General features: G+C 39.5%; 2 protein-coding genes across 6 annotated transcripts in view; one reads left to right on the forward strand and one right to left on the reverse strand.

The window, feature by feature from the left end:
- KIF4A (kinesin family member 4A) overlaps positions 1-12,960 on the reverse strand; it is a 101,794-nt gene extending 88,834 nt beyond the window's left edge. The window contains exons 1-7 of the mRNA XM_010978747.3: positions 12,879-12,960; positions 12,392-12,532; positions 12,165-12,279; positions 8,964-9,154; positions 7,517-7,609; positions 4,605-4,771; positions 4,276-4,370 (exon numbers count right to left, since the gene is read on the reverse strand). Of these exons, the coding sequence (XP_010977049.1) occupies positions 4,276-4,370; positions 4,605-4,771; positions 7,517-7,609; positions 8,964-9,154; positions 12,165-12,279; positions 12,392-12,511 (781 nt within the window). The 5' untranslated portion in view covers positions 12,512-12,532; positions 12,879-12,960. The remainder of the gene's footprint in view (positions 1-4,275; positions 4,371-4,604; positions 4,772-7,516; positions 7,610-8,963; positions 9,155-12,164; positions 12,280-12,391; positions 12,533-12,878) is intronic.
- A 143-nt stretch (positions 12,961-13,103) lies between these two features.
- On the forward strand, positions 13,104-16,553 carry PDZD11 (PDZ domain containing 11). Of its 5 annotated transcripts, none has more exons than XM_031446457.2 (7): positions 13,104-13,178; positions 14,214-14,313; positions 14,755-14,838; positions 15,080-15,136; positions 15,446-15,544; positions 15,771-15,831; positions 15,986-16,553. In XM_031446457.2, the coding sequence occupies exons 2-7, from the start codon at positions 14,227-14,229 to the stop codon at positions 16,018-16,020; spliced, it is 423 nt and encodes a 140-aa protein (XP_031302317.1). In that variant the 5' UTR covers positions 13,104-13,178; positions 14,214-14,226; the 3' UTR covers positions 16,021-16,553. The 5 variants fall into 5 exon arrangements, with proteins under 5 accessions (XP_031302317.1, XP_031302323.1, XP_031302318.1 ...); XM_031446463.2 differs by having other exon boundaries at positions 13,108-13,181; XM_031446458.2 differs by having other exon boundaries at positions 13,114-13,264.
- Positions 16,554-18,534: the final 1,981 nt, after the last annotated feature.

Here is an 18,534-nt window from a genome sequence, read left to right on the forward strand (position 1 = left end):
CTTAGAGAAATGCTGGAAGAGTTGCAGGTTCAAGGCATTTAAGGAAATGAGACCAATCATTAGCTAACCACTAAAGTAAGTGAGCAGACACTTCTGTGATCACAAACTACAGGGAATTAATAGAGTTGGTCCAGTAAAGTCACTAAACGAAAACAAGTTAGATTTATTTTAGGAATATAAGATTTGTTTAGCATCCAAAAATCAATTAGTACAATATACCATATCAACAGAAGAACAAAAATAATGTGATCATGTCAACAGATGATGAAAAAACATTTGACAAATTCATGATAAAAACACTCAACAAACTAGGTATAGAAGGGAATCTCCTCAACCTGGTAGGGGCATCTATGAAAAATCCACAGCTAACATCATACTTAACAGTAAAAGATTGAATGTTTTTCCCCTAAGGTCAGGAACAAGACAACAATATCTATTCTTGCCACCTCTATTCAACATTGTACTGGAGGTTCCAGCCAGGACAATTAGGCAAGAAAAGGAAATAAAGGTATCCAGACCAGAGAGGAAGAAGTAAAACTATCTCTGTTCACAGATGACTATCTTGTGATCTACCTTGTATATAGAAATCCTAAAGAATCCATTAAAAAAACTATTAGAAATAACAAGTTCAGCAAGCTTGGAGACACAAGATCAATACACAAAGCTCAATAAACAATTTGAAAATGAAATTAAGTAACAATTCCATTTACAAAAGCATTGAGAATAATAAAATATTTAGGAATAAATTTAATAAAAGAAGTGTAAAACTTATGCTCTGAAAATTTTTTTAAATTACTATTGAAAGATATTAAAGAAGACCTAAATAAATGGAAAGACATCCGATGTTCATGAATCGAAAGGCTTGAAAGATGCCAATGCCTCCTAAATTGATGTACAGATTCAATAAAATCCCTGTGAAAATCCCCGCTGGCTTCTTTGCATAATATGACAAGCTGATCCTAATATGCATATGAAAATGCAAAGAACCTGGAATAGCCAAAACAGCCTTGAAAAAGAACAAAGTTGGAGCACTCACATTTCCCAATTTCACAACTTACTACAAAGCTACAGCAATCAAGGCGGTGTAGTAATGGCATAAGGATAGACATATAGAGCAATGGAATAGACTTGAGAGTCCAGTTGCTTCTTGACAAGGATGCCAAGACAATTCAATGGGTAAAGAATAGTTTTTTCAACAAATGATGCTGGGATAACTGAGTATCTACGTGCAAAAGATTAAAGTTTGGACTGCCATTTACACTATATACAAAATTAACTCAAAATGGATCAAAGACCTAGATGTAACATCTAAAACCATAAAACTCTTAGAAGAAAACAAAGGCATAAATCTCTGTGACCTTGTATTAGGCAATAGTTTCTAAAGATATGACACCAAACACACAAGCAGCAAGAGAAAAAATAGATGAATGACTTCATCAAAAAAATTTTAAGATGTGTGCTTCAAAGGACACTATCAATAAAATGAAAAAAAACCCCAAAGAATAGAAGAAAATATTTGCAAGGCATATAAATGATAAGAGGTTAGTGTCCAGAATATATAAAGAACACACACAACTCAACAATAAAAAGATAAATAACCCAATTGTAAAAATAGGCAAAGAATCTGAATGGACATTTCTGCAAAGAAGATACACAAATTGCTGATTAGCACATGAAACATTATTAGCAGTCAGGGAAATACAAACCAAAACCAATATGAGACACCACTTCATACACATTAGGATGGCTAAAATTAAAGACATGATAAAACTAAGAATATGGAGAAATTAACAATCGTTATATATTGCTGGTAAGAATGTAGAATGGTATAGTTGCTATGAAAAACAGTCTGGCAGTTTTTCCAAAAGTTAAACACAGAGTTGTCATATGACTGAGCAATTCCACTTAGTTATATACCCAAGAGAAGTGAAAACATACATCCAGATGAAAACCTGTACATCAATGCTCATAGCAGCATTATTCATAATAACCAGAAGTGGAAACAATCCAAATGTCCATCAACAAATGAATGGATAAATAAAAATAATATATTAATGTAGTGGAATATTGTTTGGCAATAAAAAGGAATGAAGTACTGATGCATGCTACAACATGGATGAACCTTGAAAAGATGTAAGTGAAAGAATCCAGCCACAAAAGATCACATATTATATGGTTACATTTATATGAAATGTCCAGAACAGGCAAATCCATAAAGACAGAAAGATTAGTTATTGCCTGGGGGTGGGGTAGGAGGGGTGGGTAACGGGGAAAAATGAGTGACTGCTAATGGGTGTGGGTTTCTTTTTGCGGTGATGAAAATACTCTAAAATGTATAGTGGGGATGGTTATACAACTTTGTGAATATACTAAAAAATCACTGAATTGTACACTTTAAAAAGAGTGAGTTTTGCAGTCTATTAATTCCATCTTAATTTTTTTAAAAAAGAAATTTAAACAGTTACCATATGATCCAGGTATTACACTCCTAGGTGTATACCTAAAGGGAAATTAAAACATCTATCCACACAAAAACCTATACAAGGCTGTTCATAGAGCAATATTCAAAATAGTCCAAGTGGATATTACTGACGAATGGACAAACAAAATGTTGTATATTTGTACAATGGAATATGATTTAGCAATAAAAGGGAATGAAGTAATGATACACACTATAAGATGATCCTTGAAAACCTTGTGTTAAGTGAAACAAGGCAGTCACAAAAGATGTCATATTATATGATTCCATTTACATGAAATAGAGGTTAGTGGTTGCTGAGGGCTAGAGAAGGGGGTGGGAATGGGGAGTGACTGCTAATGGGTATGAGTTTCTTTTGGGGGGTGATGAAAATATTCTAAAATTAGATTGTGGTGATGGTTGCACAACTCTGAATAACTAAAATCCATTGAAATGCAGTTTAAATGGGTGAATTTTATAATATGTGAATTATATCTCAATAAAGCTGTTAAAAGAAACAATTCAGAACTGTACACCTAAAAAAAAGATTTTAAAAAGGCACAAGAACCTTTGAAAATAGTCTTAAGAAAGCTAAATCTCAAAGTACAAACATAGAACAAAAAGGGCACTTTTAAATACATTCAGAACAAAAAGCTGGAGGGAGAAATAGGTCTCTGCCTTGTGCTAGCAGTATAATACTGATAAATGAAAAAGAGGTAAAATTCCTCAATTACCATTTCTGCTTCTGCCTTCTCAGTCCCCAAGAGGGAACTGAAGCCCAACAGGAGTAAAGAGGTAGTAAGTAAGAACTCAACTACTTTAATAAGAGTTCACATATCTTGGACCAGATGAATTATAGCTGAGGGAACTGAGAGTAATTTCAAACAAGAATGCTGAAGCTATGTCAATGATATTTGAGGAATCACAGAGAAGGATGTTCCAGAAGACTGGGCAGATGTAATTTCAATTTAAAAAAAAAAAGAGGTAAAAGTTAATTCCATAAATTACAGACCAGTAAGTTTGATATAAGTCTTCTAGATTATTACAGGGATGGATTATTACAGGGACGGCTTGCAAGAGCCTAGAAATGGAATAAGCACTAGAAACCAGCTTGAATTCACTAAGAAAAAGTCAATTTAGGCTAATCCTTATTTCTTTTTTGTACTGTTACTAAGCTGGTCACTATGAGAAATATGATAGACATAGTATATCTGGACTTTAGCAAGGCATTTGATGAAATCTTTTATGAGATCCTTAAGTACAAAATTGAGAAATGGGAGCTGGTTGTTAATTTTTGTTAGATAGATTAATAATCGCTTGAAAGACCATTCCCAAAGCATGCAGATTACCAAATCACTATCATGCTAGACAGAGGTTTCTAATAGCATACACCATGGGGTTCTTTTAGCCTTAGGAGCTTCATTATTTATCTCCAACAACTTAAAGGAAGATATGGAAACCATGCTGATGAGGTTTATAAGTGACAACATCTGGGAAGGGCAGTGAATACTTGAGACGACAGAATCAGGGTATTGATTTTAATTATAAGTAGTTGGGGGTAAAACAAAACAAAACAAAAACTAAAACTTGCCTGGGCCAGATGAAATCAAACCAAGGGCCAGATGCAAATTTCATACCTAAATTAAAAAATGAGTGCAAGGGAAAGAAACAATTTTTCACTATTTCTGAAATTAGCCTCAAGCTTGAATTGTAGCTACTGTTAGAATGTGATCTGAAATGTCCCAGTCAAGACACCAACAATAGCAATAAAAGGACTAGAAGTTTTTATCAACAACTGTGGCCTTAATTACTCTCACCTTCTTTTAGACGATCACCTTCAGCCTTGGTTTTCTTCTGTCTTTCTGATCCAGCAAGGTCTACAAGATGCAGCTTGGAGCGAAAACTGCTATTCCTGTGATCACAACAGGACCCAGTGAGAATGGTACACAAGCTAGAGGGTAGCTCAATAGGAAAGCTCACCTGCCAGCTCTCACCTTCTTTCAAGTCAGCCAAAATGGCTCCATTTGTTACTAGTATTCAGAGTACTGATGCCTGATCATTTGTCATATCAATTGAAGAAGCAACCTATTAGTCAACCTTAGTAGAACTAATGTTAAAAATCTTGACTCTTTAAATTGTAACTTACTTGTCACTTTTCTTTCTTTGCTCTATGGAGATTGTAAAGATGGCATGAGATCGGGATGACTGGGAGTTCATAGCTGTGGAGGCCACAGTCCTACAGTTGTTGCCCTGTTCCAAACAGGAAACGGTATCCAGGGCAACTAAAACAGTCTTCTCAGTAAGTCCCACAATCTAATTCAGAGAAAGGAAAAACTCTCTTATGATTCAACTTCAAACACTTCATCAGAAATATAAGGAATAGTGGTTGAAAACAATACTGCCTTGATGTTCTAGTCATGCTAATGTTATGCTAATGAGGACCATTTTAACTAGCAACTCTGTGATCACTGCAAACCAAGGTTTCCAATCTCCGCTAGGGACCTAAAGTAAGGATGCTAATCAATACTGGAGCTAGAGAAGATCTCTAGATTTTAGGATAGCAATGGATAGGTGCCTTCCAGGGAGCCCCAAGTGAAGGAAAGCTTTGGCCCTAAGGACAGCAAGAGCAACACAAATAGCTACGGTATTTCTCTTTGCTACTTTCTCCTCCGTGTGACCCTATATTCCTCCTGATATCTCCGACCCATTTTATACCTAATTTTCACCAGGGGAAATAGCATGTTACTGTTTCCATTGGATTAGGAAGCCAGGAAAACAGGGTCCTAGGCTTGGTACTGTATCTATCCAGGAGAATTTATACAAGTCAAGAGGCTCTTGGAGGCTCTGGAGATTGAACTAGAGGATTAGGAAGTCCCTTCTAGCCCCAATATGCTATGATTTTATTACTCTATAGCTTCCAAATCTACATCTGTTGCCCTGATTTTTAGTCCTTTATTTCAAATTGACTGCAACTTACACTTTGAAATCAGTAAATGATAAGCCAAAATCATCTTCCTTCCACCACCACTGATTCTTGCCACCATTTCTCCATTTCTGTTAAGATCTCTATTCTCAAAACCTCAGATTCACCTTCAGTTCCTCCAAATCTCATCTATCACCAACTCCGAGTCATTCTTCTTTTGAATCCATTGCTTCCTTTCCCTTTCCACATCTACTTGCCTAATTCAGGCCCATATTACTTCATCCTTGAAAAATAAGGTAAAGTTTCCCCACTTGGCCTTCCTCGTCCTCTTCTTTCTCTTTTTCAATCCATTCTTGTTTAGTCTTCTGAAAATCCTGATTCCTAAAATGTCACCAAACTCCTAAGCCTTGTGCTAGATAATGATAGTACAAAGAGACTTTAAGATACTCTCCTAACCTCCCAGGAGCTAACTTAGTTGGAGGTATACACACAAGATAAAAACTTGGTAAAAGTAGCCACCACAGTCCTTCATTTGGCAGTATTAAATAGCTTATATACTATTCAAAGGGATAAAAACTAAGCTCTTTAGTCCAGTTTCATAATCTGGTCCTAACATATCTCCTATTACTCGCCAGCCCATATCCTTTAATCCAGACAGACTGATCTAGTCTTATCATCCCCATGAGTATATTTTCTGCTTTCCTGTTTAAGCTATTCCTTACTACAAATATACCCTTACTGCCTTTCTCTCCGCATCCTTACATTCCATCCATCCCATCTGAAGAGTGTTTACCAACTTGTCCTTACCCACCTCAATCTGAGTCAGAAACTCACACTTCTCTGTATTGCAAATTTCACCTCAAATAATGCTTGGGACTTAATTCCTGCCTTAGTATGGGGGGCATATAAAAGATCTTAGAACTGGGTTAAGGGCCAGCTCGGTACCAACCTTCTTTCTGGTGAAAGCATGCATATTACCCAGGTTTCTTATCCCAACTATCCAAATTATCTTCCTGTATTCCATGTTTATCAGGCTTTCAAAATAGGTCTGATCCTTCAAGCCTTGCTTTAGTGCCTGGCTAATGACTTAATGACCCAGAAGGAAAAAAAATTTCAGAAGCACAGGCACCTGCCCCTCAAGCACCTGTACCCTAAATTTCAACTTTCTATGCAGGGATGAGAAGGAGAAGAAGATGGGCAAGGTATTATTTTACCAAGTTCTCCTCAGTCTGTACTACCCTATTTTTATCCACTTCCAACATAAATTTTCCCACTCCTGAATACTCAAGCTGGTGCTAGAACCAAATTCTGCCTGTTTTCAACACTGGCTTCTGGATTTGGCCCACTCTCATATACAAAACTCCCAACCTTGCCTCAAACTTTGTTCAGCTACGGCCTCTCATCCTACATCTATCTATACCTTGTAACAGAAGCCTCTCAAATAAGTGATCTCTTCTTCCTATGGTACTTATAAGTTTAAAATTTTTTATATTATTTTATTTTTAAACTATCATCCCAGAGATCTAGCACAATGTCCATTACAGTGCTGTCCAACAGAATTTTCTATGACCATGGAAATGTTCTATATCTGTGCTATCCAATACAGTATCCACTAACCACATGCAGCTACTGAGCACTTGCTATGTGGCCAGTGTGACTAAGGCACTGAATGTTAAACTGTATTCAGTTTTAGTTCATTTAAGTTTAAATAGCCATTTGTGGCTAGTGGCTACCATACTGGACAGCTCAGCCTCAGAACTCTGTAAATAGCTAATAAACACATAACTGATATTAGCATTCCCTCAAGGTGGGGAGAGTACAGCTCAGTGGTGGAGTGCATACTTAGCATGCACGAGGTCCTGGGTTCAATCCCCAGTACCTCCATTAAAAACAAACAAACAACAACAACAAAAAACTAAGCATTCCCTCAAGAGGTAACAGAAAGGTCTAAAACTTCCTTCTCTGCAAGAGTTCCCATCTAGGAATTCTAGATTAATAAAGGGAATTAGGACTACACAAAATCTGAAAGACTGAGATGGTAATAGTCATTTAAAACCACAGGGGCAAATAAAAGGAGTGTGAACTTCAGTAGTGGCCAACATTTTTTAATAACATCAAATGAGAGGCAAACACACCTTTATGCCTTCCTTAGGATCCTCCCGTATACTTATTTGAGGGGCTTTCTCACGAGATGGGCATAGAAGATCCAAGATTTCTTCATTGTAAATCTGGTATTATTGAAAACAAAGTGGTAAAAATAAGATGTTAACAGTGATCATTGAGGAGTGGTGGGGTCACAAGTGATTTTTTAAATTCTTTGTGATTTTCTCTATTAAATATTTTTTTGCAACAAATTTGTTGTTTTTATGATTAAGAAAAGGATTTTAACCCTGCACGTAATCATTTGATACTTAAAAGAATAAATTTATATATTACTTATACCAAAATTGAGACTGCTCTCTTAAGACAGTCTCCTAGGAATAGCAGACACAATGAAAAGTTACATGGATCCCAAATTCAGTTCTTTGATGGTGTCATAACAATGTCACCTTCACCAATTTTGTTGAAATGTAAGTAACAGGTCCTTAGTGGAGGGCGGAAATGGGAAGCAAAAAGGAGTAGAAATCAGTATTTCAACAGCAACCAGAACTTGAAGTACTAAAACAGTGTTTGCACATGGTAAGCACCATGTTTGTTTGCTATTATTGCTGTTGCTAGTATTTAATATATCAGGCTCCTAAGTTATTTTCACATTTGGTCAACTTGGACACAAGTGGGTTAATCAAGAGATTCAAGAAGGCTAATCTTAGGCTAATCTTAATGATGTTTAACTCCCCATCTTCCAACTCTACCTCATACAATTTATAATTGCATTCTTAAATTATATACATCTAATTACTGTTCTTTAAAGCTAAGACATCTTATCACTTCTATGGAATTAACCAGCTAGTTTCCCAGAAGCTGTAAGTTTCTCTGAATATGTGTTTTTGGTGCCATGAGGCTAAATATAACTGGTCAATCTACTTGTAATACTGATATATACTAGAATGAAAATACGCACAAAGGCAGGGACTTTAACCTGTTTTGTTCACTGATACATCTCAAGTACCTAGAACAGGGCCTGTAACATAGTAGGTAGTCAATAAATATCTGTTGAACAAACACACTCTACTGTCACTTATGCATCTCAGTAATTCATCCAATTTTTCTAATATTCTTCATGGAGTGGTAGTATTATCACTCAAACCTCAAAACAGTAAAGGGATAGCAAATATTTCTCTACAGACTCTACAGGGGATCAATAATAGAGGTCAAGTTGGAATTAAAGGATTCCTATCATCTTTTTATATGGCAATGCCAACTGCTCTAACAATCAAACAGACTATTCTGACAACAAGGAAAGAACTGGGTGGGAGCCAGATCTAACTGAGCCAGTAAGTTTTCTCTATCAATTTATTAAAATGTAACTTACTAAAAATGCAATTTATTAATTTGAGTCATGCCAGGAAAAATCTGATTTGTATTTATTTTTCTACCCAAAGATAAATTTGAACTCAAAATAATTAAATATAGATCATTTACCTCCAAGTATGATACTTTCAGAGTGAATTCGAAGTCACTCTTTTTATCAATTTCTTTGAAGAGCAGTTGTATTACCCTAGGAATGACCCCAACTGTTGGTTCATTTTCTTGCTCTGCAGTATAGGCACCTCCCATCGAATAGGTTTTTCCAGAGCCAGTCTGCCCATAGGCCAGGACGGTTGCATTGTATCCTGGCAAAATAGAAGTCACATGCATAGTGGTGCTCACATATTTTCATCCAATCAATATACTTTATTTCCTTCAGCAATTACTTGTTACAAAATTGAGACTGCTCTATAAAGACAAGGGTCTCTTAGAAATGTCAGACACAAAGAAAAGTTATATGGGTGCCATGAGTTTGCACTACTCCAAATAAGGAAAGAGGAAAAATACCAACCCCAGGATGTATGCCTCTCTTGACAGCCCTTAAAAGCTAGGAAGTAAAACACTTGATATGACTGAGATAATGAAGGTGGCCAAGTGATCGTCTAAAACTCATTCAGAGCTTTATAAAGAATTAGTAGAATTAGAAGCTGCATATTAAACAGAAGGGATTCCAACATATATTTCTTTTAACAGTCTTCATTTGAAAAGGCAACAAAGTTGCTTTTTACAGTCAATGAAAGCATCCACTCCTTATTTGAATTCTCAGACTGCATTTGGACCATATTATCAGCCTCCTCACAGAAATGTCATCATTTAAGTATAATTTAATGTGATATATACCCTTTGCTTTTTTCCTTTTTGAAAGAACTTGTTTGTCTAAATGATGTTCTAGGAGATGGTAAGATGTTAAATTGAGGTTTTCACTGTAATAGATTGCTAATATCACCTGGCCTGACTATGGGGCAAGAGAGTAACATTCCACAATCTTCTGCAAAACCACAGATATATATTCATAGTAATAACTAGGGAAACCAAGTTTCAGTAGTTTTTACAAAAAACTTGGGGTGCCGTTGAGTTGACTGAAAAATACTGGCTTTATCTTTGCAACCGAGAGCAATGTTAAACAAACACGTATACATTGGAATCACTTTCTACTTTATATTGCCTCTAAAGACTATAATTTAATTCTCACAGTTTTCCAAGTTAAGAATATGAAAGTAGAACTATAGTGTTCTTACTAAGCTGTGAAGGTACATTCTGAGGAAAATGACAAGACAATGAAAGAATGTCTAAGGGATGTCTAAAGGAAAGGAGGGATGGTTAATTAGAATAGACTTCGACAGAATCAAATAATGGCCCTCCAAATATGTAAATAGGAAAAAGATTAACTTTATAGTAGAGAAGCCTGGCAGATATCACCTTAATCAAATGATCAAAATTAACATCAGCAGTAATGGAACAAATCAAAATCGTGTGCTGCCAAGTAGGATGAGAAGAATACAACACCACTTCTGTGATATTGCTGCTGAAGATTACAACCTGAATCTAATCATAAATAAACATCAGACAAACCAAAACTGAAAAAGTTTACAAAATAACTGGCCTGTGATCTTCAAAAGTGTTATGATCATGAAAGTCAAAAAAAAAAAAAAAAAGACTTAAAGGAGTTTTAGAATGAAGGAGAATACAGAGGCAGTACAACTAAATACAACATATGATTTTGAACTAGATCCTTTTGCTATAAAGGACATTATTGGGACAATTGATGAAACGTGAATGAGGTCTGAGGACTAGATGGTAGTGATGTAGCAATGGAAATTTCATGATTTTGATGGTTGTATTATAGTTTTGTAGGAGAAACTTCTTGTTTACAGCAAATATACACTGAAGTGTTCAGGGGGCCATTGGGTCAACAACTCACCTTAAATGGTTCAGGAAAAAAAAGTGCTTTATGCCATCCTTGCAACATTTCAATAAGTTTGAGATTATTGCTTTAATATTAAAATTAAATATTAATATTATATAACACAATATACAATATAATAAACATATAAGTATATACTATGTAATATTAACTTAATATTTAATAAAAATTTGAAACAAAGTGTTCAATGTACCTTGAGCCACGACATCATTTTTTTAAAAAGTGAAAAAAAATGCGAATAGCTGTTGCCTGGAAGAAAGCTTCTGTTTGTCCAGAGGGATGAACTAACATCACTGGGTAGAAATTATTGGGAAGCAAATTTCATCTCAATATAATCTAACACAATTATAATCTAACACAATTGGTCCCAAAACCAATCAACAGGACTACCTTGTGAGTCAGTGATATCCTTGTCAAAGAAAAAAAATTTAAAGACATGCTGGGAGTTCACTTAACAGAGATATTGCTAGAAAGTATTTTTTTGGGGGTGGAAAGTTAGATTAGATGATGTACAAATGTCCCTTTCATCTTTAAGGGACCAGTATGTCACAGTTATGCTTCTTTTAAATAGCCTTCTGCTTTGAATCCTGAATAACTGCTGTGCTAGAATAACAATTAGACACATCGCAGGCACTGCTCCCCTCTTCAGAACCTTGCAGTGGTCTTCAATAACACAAAAGTTTTAGCTTCCACAATAAAGATTTTTAACTGGCCAGAGTATTCAGGGGCTTTAGGAAACCTAAATGAATTCTACTCATCATTCAAGACTTACCTCAAAGGTTCCCTATGTTGTGAAATTCAGCCCAAATGCCCCAAGCTGAGTTAGTGTCATCCTTTTTGTTTTTATCCCATTTTGTATGAAAGCACTACTATTTCTATTGTATATTTTTAAGTTTTAAAATATTTTTCTTAAAGATAGAAGCAAAATTGGTTTTAATTTTTTATGTATTTAAAACTACGTACATAGTCATCTACTTGCACTCCTACCCCTGGACTTTGAACTCCTCTGGGGCCCGGAAGCTATGTTATTTATCTCTGAATCCCTCAACAGGCTCTGCAGTGCCTGGGCCTCAGGTAGATTGGCACACTGATCATCATCAGCACCCATCAAAGAGCTTAGAATCTAACGAGTTTCCAGGACAAACAAACAAACAAACAAACAAAAATATATACAGGTTAAAGATGAGCAGAGCCATAGAAAGCTAATATAGTATAAAACTAGTTTCAAGGGTACAGATACTTTCACAAGTAACATTGTGTTAGTCCCTAGGTTATGGGCTTTTTGAAATCAGGACTTATGTTTCATTCATTCCTGTATTTGAAGCACCCAATCACAGTGCCTGACACAAAAGGTATGCTCAAGAACCATTTGAAGAATCAAACAGCCTCACCTTTAAATATGCCTTTTATAAGTGGAGCTACTGCTGTATTGAAGACTTCTTCCTGTTCAGTAGAGGGGTCAAACACAAAATCGTAGGTAAAGGATTTGTCAGTACCAACCACCACCTAGAGAAGGCAAAGAATAAGAAGTAAGTAAAAAAACGAAAGGCCAGACCACGCCCCTCACTGCCATTCGGCCCCAGCTGTTAAGAGGCAGGCCCCGGACTTCGCTACGCACCTGAGGTTCCCCGGGTACGAAGGAAAGGCACATCTGGCAGCCCTCACTTATCTCTTTGGGGACCAGCGGGCGACATCGCAGGGCCACTCTTACAGGAATTCCCTTCACCTCTTCCTTCATGATCCTAACTCGACACCGTCTCTGCGGGGGAAAAAAAGATGCTTGTTGATGAATCTTGGTGGGTCAGCAGGGGTGGGAGGGCGTCCTCCCTCAGTTCTGGCCCTCCTCGGGGGGTGGGGTGGGTTAGGGAACTCAGCGGTAGCCTATGGTGGCAGCCTCCCCCTACCAGCGGGATCGCTGCCTCAGGGAGGTCACTGTCCCTCGGACTTGGCCACTACAGGACTGCCCGTCAGCCCGACCCTCTGAAGAGAACGAAGTGGCGTCTGAAATGGAAAGGAGAAGCCCAACGGAGATGGCGACAAAGAACCAAAGTCCCAGGGTGCCGGGAAAGTCAGATCCTGAACTAAGGTGTGCCCCCTTAACTCACCAAACTAAACGTCTCTTCTCTGGTCTCCTGCCGCCCTTGTCCCAACCGGAGATTTAACCGCCAAGTTTCAAATCGGACCCGGAGGCGCCAGCCAATCGGAGCGCAGACAGCCTGCAGGAGGAGCACGCACGCGGCGCGCGCAAGAAGACGCTTTGGGGAGGGGGGCCCGCGCGCCGCACTCTGATCCCGCCCCTTTCCGATTCCGCCCCTTTCAGACCCCGCCGAACATCCGCTTCCGGTTCCCAGACAGAATTGGCGGTGAGCTGAGTCCGAGGTGGCAGAGGCCTGCCGGCGGGAGAGGTGGTACAATATTTACCGTGTCGTGTTCGCGGGACTCAGGCAGGATGCGGGACGGGAATCTGGAAGGTGGCTGGTGGTAAAGGAAGGTCGATCTGGGGACCCTCCCCCCGACCGGTACTGATCACTTTAGGGAAGCTGGGGGCGGGGCCTGGCCCTGAGTCCCTGTGGAGAGTTGAAGTCTGCATTCCCTTGGATTTCAAAAGTAATCAGATCTTTTTAGACGCAATCCTGGTTTCCTTTTCTTTAAGATGAAGACGGTAACATCTGTTTCCCAGGATTGTTGTGAGGAAGGAGATTATTTCTATAGTGTGCCTAACAGGTTGCTTGGCATCCAGATACTCAGTAGATAGTTTTCTCCCTTCTCTCCCAAAATCTTTATCACCTAGAAGTGGGCTGGGCCCGTAGACTGACAGCCTTGGAATGGGTTGGAGTTGTTTTCTGAAACTTCATGGGCTACTTGCCCTTCTGAACCATTTTCACCAGCTTTTTTTCTCTATATATATTTTTTATTGAGGTACAATGTTATGTCAGTTTCTGGTGTACAGCGTAATGCTTCAGTCATACATGAACATACATATATTTGTTTTCATGCTCTTTTTCACCATAAGTTACTACAAGATATTGAATATAGTTTACTGTGCTATACAGTGTGAACTTGTTGTATATCTATTTTATATATATTAATTAGTATCTGCAAGCCTCAAACTCCAATTTATCCCTTCCCAACCCCTTCCTCCCCTGGGGAAGTTTGTTTTCTATGTCTGTGAGTCTGTTTCTGTTTTGTAAATAAGTTCATTTGTCTTATTTTTTTAGATTCCACACATAAGTGATATCATATGTTATTTTTCTTTGTCTTTCTGGCTTATTTCATTTAGAATGACAATCTCTAGGTTCATCCGAGTTGCTGCAAAGGCATTATTTTACTATTTTTTATGGCTGAGTAGTAGTCTATTGCATAAACATACCACAGCTTCTCTATCCAGTCATCTGTCGATGGACACATTTTATCAGCTTTGATTCACCCTTCCATTATAGGGCCTTACCAGAGATGGACAGCCGGATTCCTTACGATGACTACCCAGTGGTTTTCCTGCCTGCCTATGAGAATCCGCCAGCTTGGATTCCTCCCCATGAGGTGGGAACCATCTATACCCTTGAGTAGGGGATTTTTCCCCATAGTAATGGGATGATATACACAAGGTAGGATGTCAGGGTTAGAAAGCTCAATGGAGAGTAAACTTAACCTTTGTTATAGCCAGGAGACCCACAGATTAGATTCTGAGCAACTGGGCCCACTGGGAGCTTCTTATGGAATCCTCTTGATAGAATCCATTTACATCAGAGAATTTTGGAAATTCGGAGCCCTAATTTCCATTCTGTTGAAGTAAAGAAGTGGGGAGCTGCTGGGCTGCTAGCATTTCCCCATGCTATCCATATATCCATTTGGACAGTGTTACCTGTTCTCCTTAACCTAAGTCTGTAACTTCACCTTTTCCTGACTTCAGGGTGATGCATTTGTGTTCTGGATGAAGGTAGTAAGACTGGTAGTAAGATTTGGGGGGTTGCTGTATTGCAGAGGGTATACCACCCAGACTACAACAACGAGTTGACCCAGTTTCTGCCCCGTATCGTCACACTGAAGAAGCCCCCTGGAGCTCAGGTGAGCTTATGGAACAATTGCATCTTATTCCAGGCTAGATTTGGTGGTACCGGACCCAGAAGTTGGCCATGGTTGGGGGGATGGATTGGGACGCAGGCAGGGAAGTAAAGAAACTTCCTTTTGTGGGCAGAAAAGCTGAAATACCACTTCCACAACTTCTCACTTCTCTCTGAGGGATACAAGCCAAGCTATCATACAGTGATGCTACTAGATGCCCCTATTCTGTGCTCTTTTCTTACAGTTGGGATTTAACATCCGAGGAGGAAAGGCCTCCCAGCTAGGTATCTTCATCTCCAAGGTGGGTATGCCTGGTAGGCAGTATGGACAGCAACTTCCCTTTATTAAGTTATCAGACTGCAGAACCCTGATGTCCCAAGGTGGGGAAGCAGGCTGATTCAGTAGACTCATTGAAGGGGCATAATGAGGATACCTTTGCCCACTTAAAACTTCCCACCTGGCAAGCCATCTGTTTCCCTACATTGTCATACACACACACACACACACACACACAAAACAATAGTACCTTACATTTGAATAGCACTTAATTTCACTTACAGTCTTTGAAATTATCTATTCTCTCTCACATCTATTTTCTCCTTACCAACAGGTGATTCCTGACTCTGATGCACATCGAGCAGGACTTCAGGAAGGAGACCAAGTCCTAGCGGTGAATGATGTGGATTTCCAAGATATTGAGCACAGCAAGGTGAGCACAGCACCTGGGCTGTGGTCAGGCAACAAGCCATCACAGGTAGGACACATTGGACAGGATTAGCCTAATCTGTGACTTGATAGGAAAGAATCTCTCTTTGATAAGAGGGAAGCTGCTATTAGTGACCCAGGAGGTTGGAGTGGCAAACTACTTTCCTCCTGTTGTGCTTCTGTCCTGGGTTATATCTCTTCATTTGTACAAGCTGCTGTGTTCCTTCCAGGCTGTTGAGATCCTGAAGACAGCTCGCGAAATCAGCATGCGTGTCCGCTTCTTTCCCTACAGTAAGTGCCACTCTTCGCTTACATGGCAGGGCCCTCAGTAGGAACTCTTTAAATGCTGATTACTAGAGGCCCCACAAGTTGGAGATGGGCGATTGGGAGCTCAGGCCAGAAACTAACCTGCTCTTTTCCTCCTTTTTGTTCCTCTTTTCCCCAGATTATCATCGCCAAAAAGAGAGGACTGTGCACTAGAGAGTTGGAACCCACAGCCCTCCCTGTGGAATCTTCCAGGAAAAGCTAACTAGACCTCAGGGAAGCCACTTGGGGAGCTCTACTCTCAGCCCCACCCTGGCAGAGTGGAGGGGGAGGATGGGGAGACACGAGGCCCTGCACTGAGCAAGCTAGCCAACTGCATTATCCAAACTGTACTGCACTTTCACTTCCCCAGTTTTCTAGGTGAGCTTCATTCCTGGAAAGGAGAAGGATGACAATGTCTGGGTATAGCTTAGCTTTTGGAGAACCCTGCTAGAAAAGGCAACTGACATTTATTAAATACCATGTGCTAGGCAGTTCCACACATGTCATAGCATTTTCATCAGAGTATAGAAATCAGTAGAAAAACAGGGATTTGGTGGGGGGGGTTCTCCCATCTAATCTGCCTGGCTTTCTGATCCCATCCTTACACTACCAGTCTCATAAACTTTGGAGACTCCAGTGGAACCCTGTTTTTCCCCCTCTCTCCTTCTATCTCTTCCCCCCAAAAGTAAAACACAATGCTGAGGAAATATTGGTGTGACTTTTGGATGATACTGATTGGGTGTCAAATGCTTTTGAGGAAAAATAAAAGCTCTTCCAAAGAGAGGAGCCACTAAGCAACAGAGCAGCACTGTACCTACTTTGCAACTATCTCTGTCTGGCCAGAACATTAGGGAGGCCCAGGACGCTTATCTGCAGTATAACCAAGGAATGGTATAGGGTGAGGGGTACTGGAGGAAACAGTGCCCCTCCCCCCATGAACTGTGGACATTTGTCAGCAAGGGGGCAGTATTAATATAATTCTGTCTTCTCTTTTCCCAGATTCATCTGGAACATAAACTAAGGGAGAGACTTAGATGCACTTCTTTTCAGGGACAACAGTAAGAAATTGGTTCCCAATTTCCACCTCATAGGTTGAGTATTATTGACCTCTGACTTCTCCAGTTTTCTTCACCTCAGCCCCCAAATAACCGTCTGCTCTATTCTTAGTTCTTTCGTACCAATCTGTGTTAGAGATTCCAGGCCACACCTTATGCCATTTCCTTGGCGTGTTCACAATACCCATTCAGAATAGAAAGTTTTCTAAAGAGGTATGGGGTGAAGTAGGACCCTGGAATAAAAGTCTCAAATTTGCCTTGAAAGAATCCTGGGAAGTGTTAGTATATATTTCAAAGCCCTTCCTCTGGAGAGTGATTCTTTTGGTCTGAGATGGAGCCTGGAAATCTGAATTTTTGAATAAGGTGAATAACAAACATAGGAAACAGTTCTAAATACTAGTACTATATCTGTGAGGAAGTTCTGGTTTTTCCTATAAATCCCACCCTAGCTCTACGATGGGCCCTCTTCTGTTGGCTCAATCCCATTGTTAGGTAGCAGCATCCTGGTGAACATTGCGGGAGGTAGAATTAATCTAGCTGTGTCTATGCCTCCTGGGAAATTCCCCTCCCCCACCCGATATAGACTATATGGTAGTATTTGCTCTGCTGCCCCCCAATGGCCATCTGAGGAAGAAACTAGTGGCAGAGATACACAAAGGCATATTGGCTGAGTCTACTGAATGTTGAGGTCCAAGACTCTCCCTGTGGTTAAAAGGCTTTAAAACAACTCATATAAGAAGTGTGGCAAACAGGGTGAAAAAAACAAACAAACCCAGCCAGATGCCAGGGGCCTAAGAGGCAAAATCCCTCCTGCCCAAAATTGGTTCTCACTTTGAGGAATTTGAATGGTTCTGTGTTGGGGCACCAGCATGATACAACTGCAGGGTGGAGGTACAGGAAGAGCGTACTGAAGCTGCAAGCAATCAGAGGCTAAGGTGAAAGGACCAGTCATTTATTGAGTGTGTAGATAAGAAGGAACTGTATCAGCCTGTGAAGTATCCCAGCTGCTATAGAGCTATATGCCCTAGAGATTGTCTTTTAGTAGTCAGAGGAGGTAAGTTGGGATTCCTGGGCCCTGTAAGAACTTTCCACCCAGGAGCTGTGAGAAGCAGTCAAGAAAAAATGATAGCATTTTCAAGAGTTCCATTTTACTCCTAAGCCTAGGAATTGGACAAGAGCTTACTTACTTAGTGGCCAAGTATTTAAACCATAAATGTGAGGTTGGGGGAGAAGGACTGGTACTGGGAAGCCCAAATGCAATGAATTTATTAAATTAGGCAGAGAGACAGCCTAAGCTATCAACAGGAATAATGGCTTTTGATGTCTGGCTCATTGGAGGGTGCCAGTTGGATTTTACCATTGAGGTCTGTGTGAAGGTAGGAGGATAATAGAGTGTGGTGGCTGGGGTCAAATCTCAACTCCCAGGGGTATCTAGGAAACACAGAAAAGGAATTTTTATCCATTTCACCTAAAGGCAAACCAGGGAGCTACTTTGGGCTGAAGTTAGTCCCATTTTCCTTTAAGTATCAGGCAGAAAAATTGGTAGGGCCATCAACTCAGCAAAGGAAGTTTGCCTTCTCCCAGCAAAGCTGGGAGAAAGGATCCTCTCTTCCCTCAGTGGAGACGAATTAAC

Source organism: Camelus dromedarius, chromosome X (assembly GCF_036321535.1).
Source record: "Camelus dromedarius isolate mCamDro1 chromosome X, mCamDro1.pat, whole genome shotgun sequence".
NCBI lineage: Eukaryota > Metazoa > Chordata > Mammalia > Artiodactyla > Camelidae > Camelus > Camelus dromedarius.

Excerpts from the sequence above, each read along its gene's own strand:
- PDZD11 (XM_031446457.2), top strand. The coding sequence starts at position 14,227 with ATGGACAGCCGGATTCCTTACGATGACTACCCAGTGGTTTTCCTGCCT. Across the intron at positions 15,137-15,445 it reads TAGGTATCTTCATCTCCAAG|GTGATTCCTGACTCTGATGC; the intron begins GTGGGTATGCCT and ends CCTTACCAACAG. Across the intron at positions 15,545-15,770 it reads AAGATATTGAGCACAGCAAG|GCTGTTGAGATCCTGAAGAC; the intron begins GTGAGCACAGCA and ends TGTTCCTTCCAG.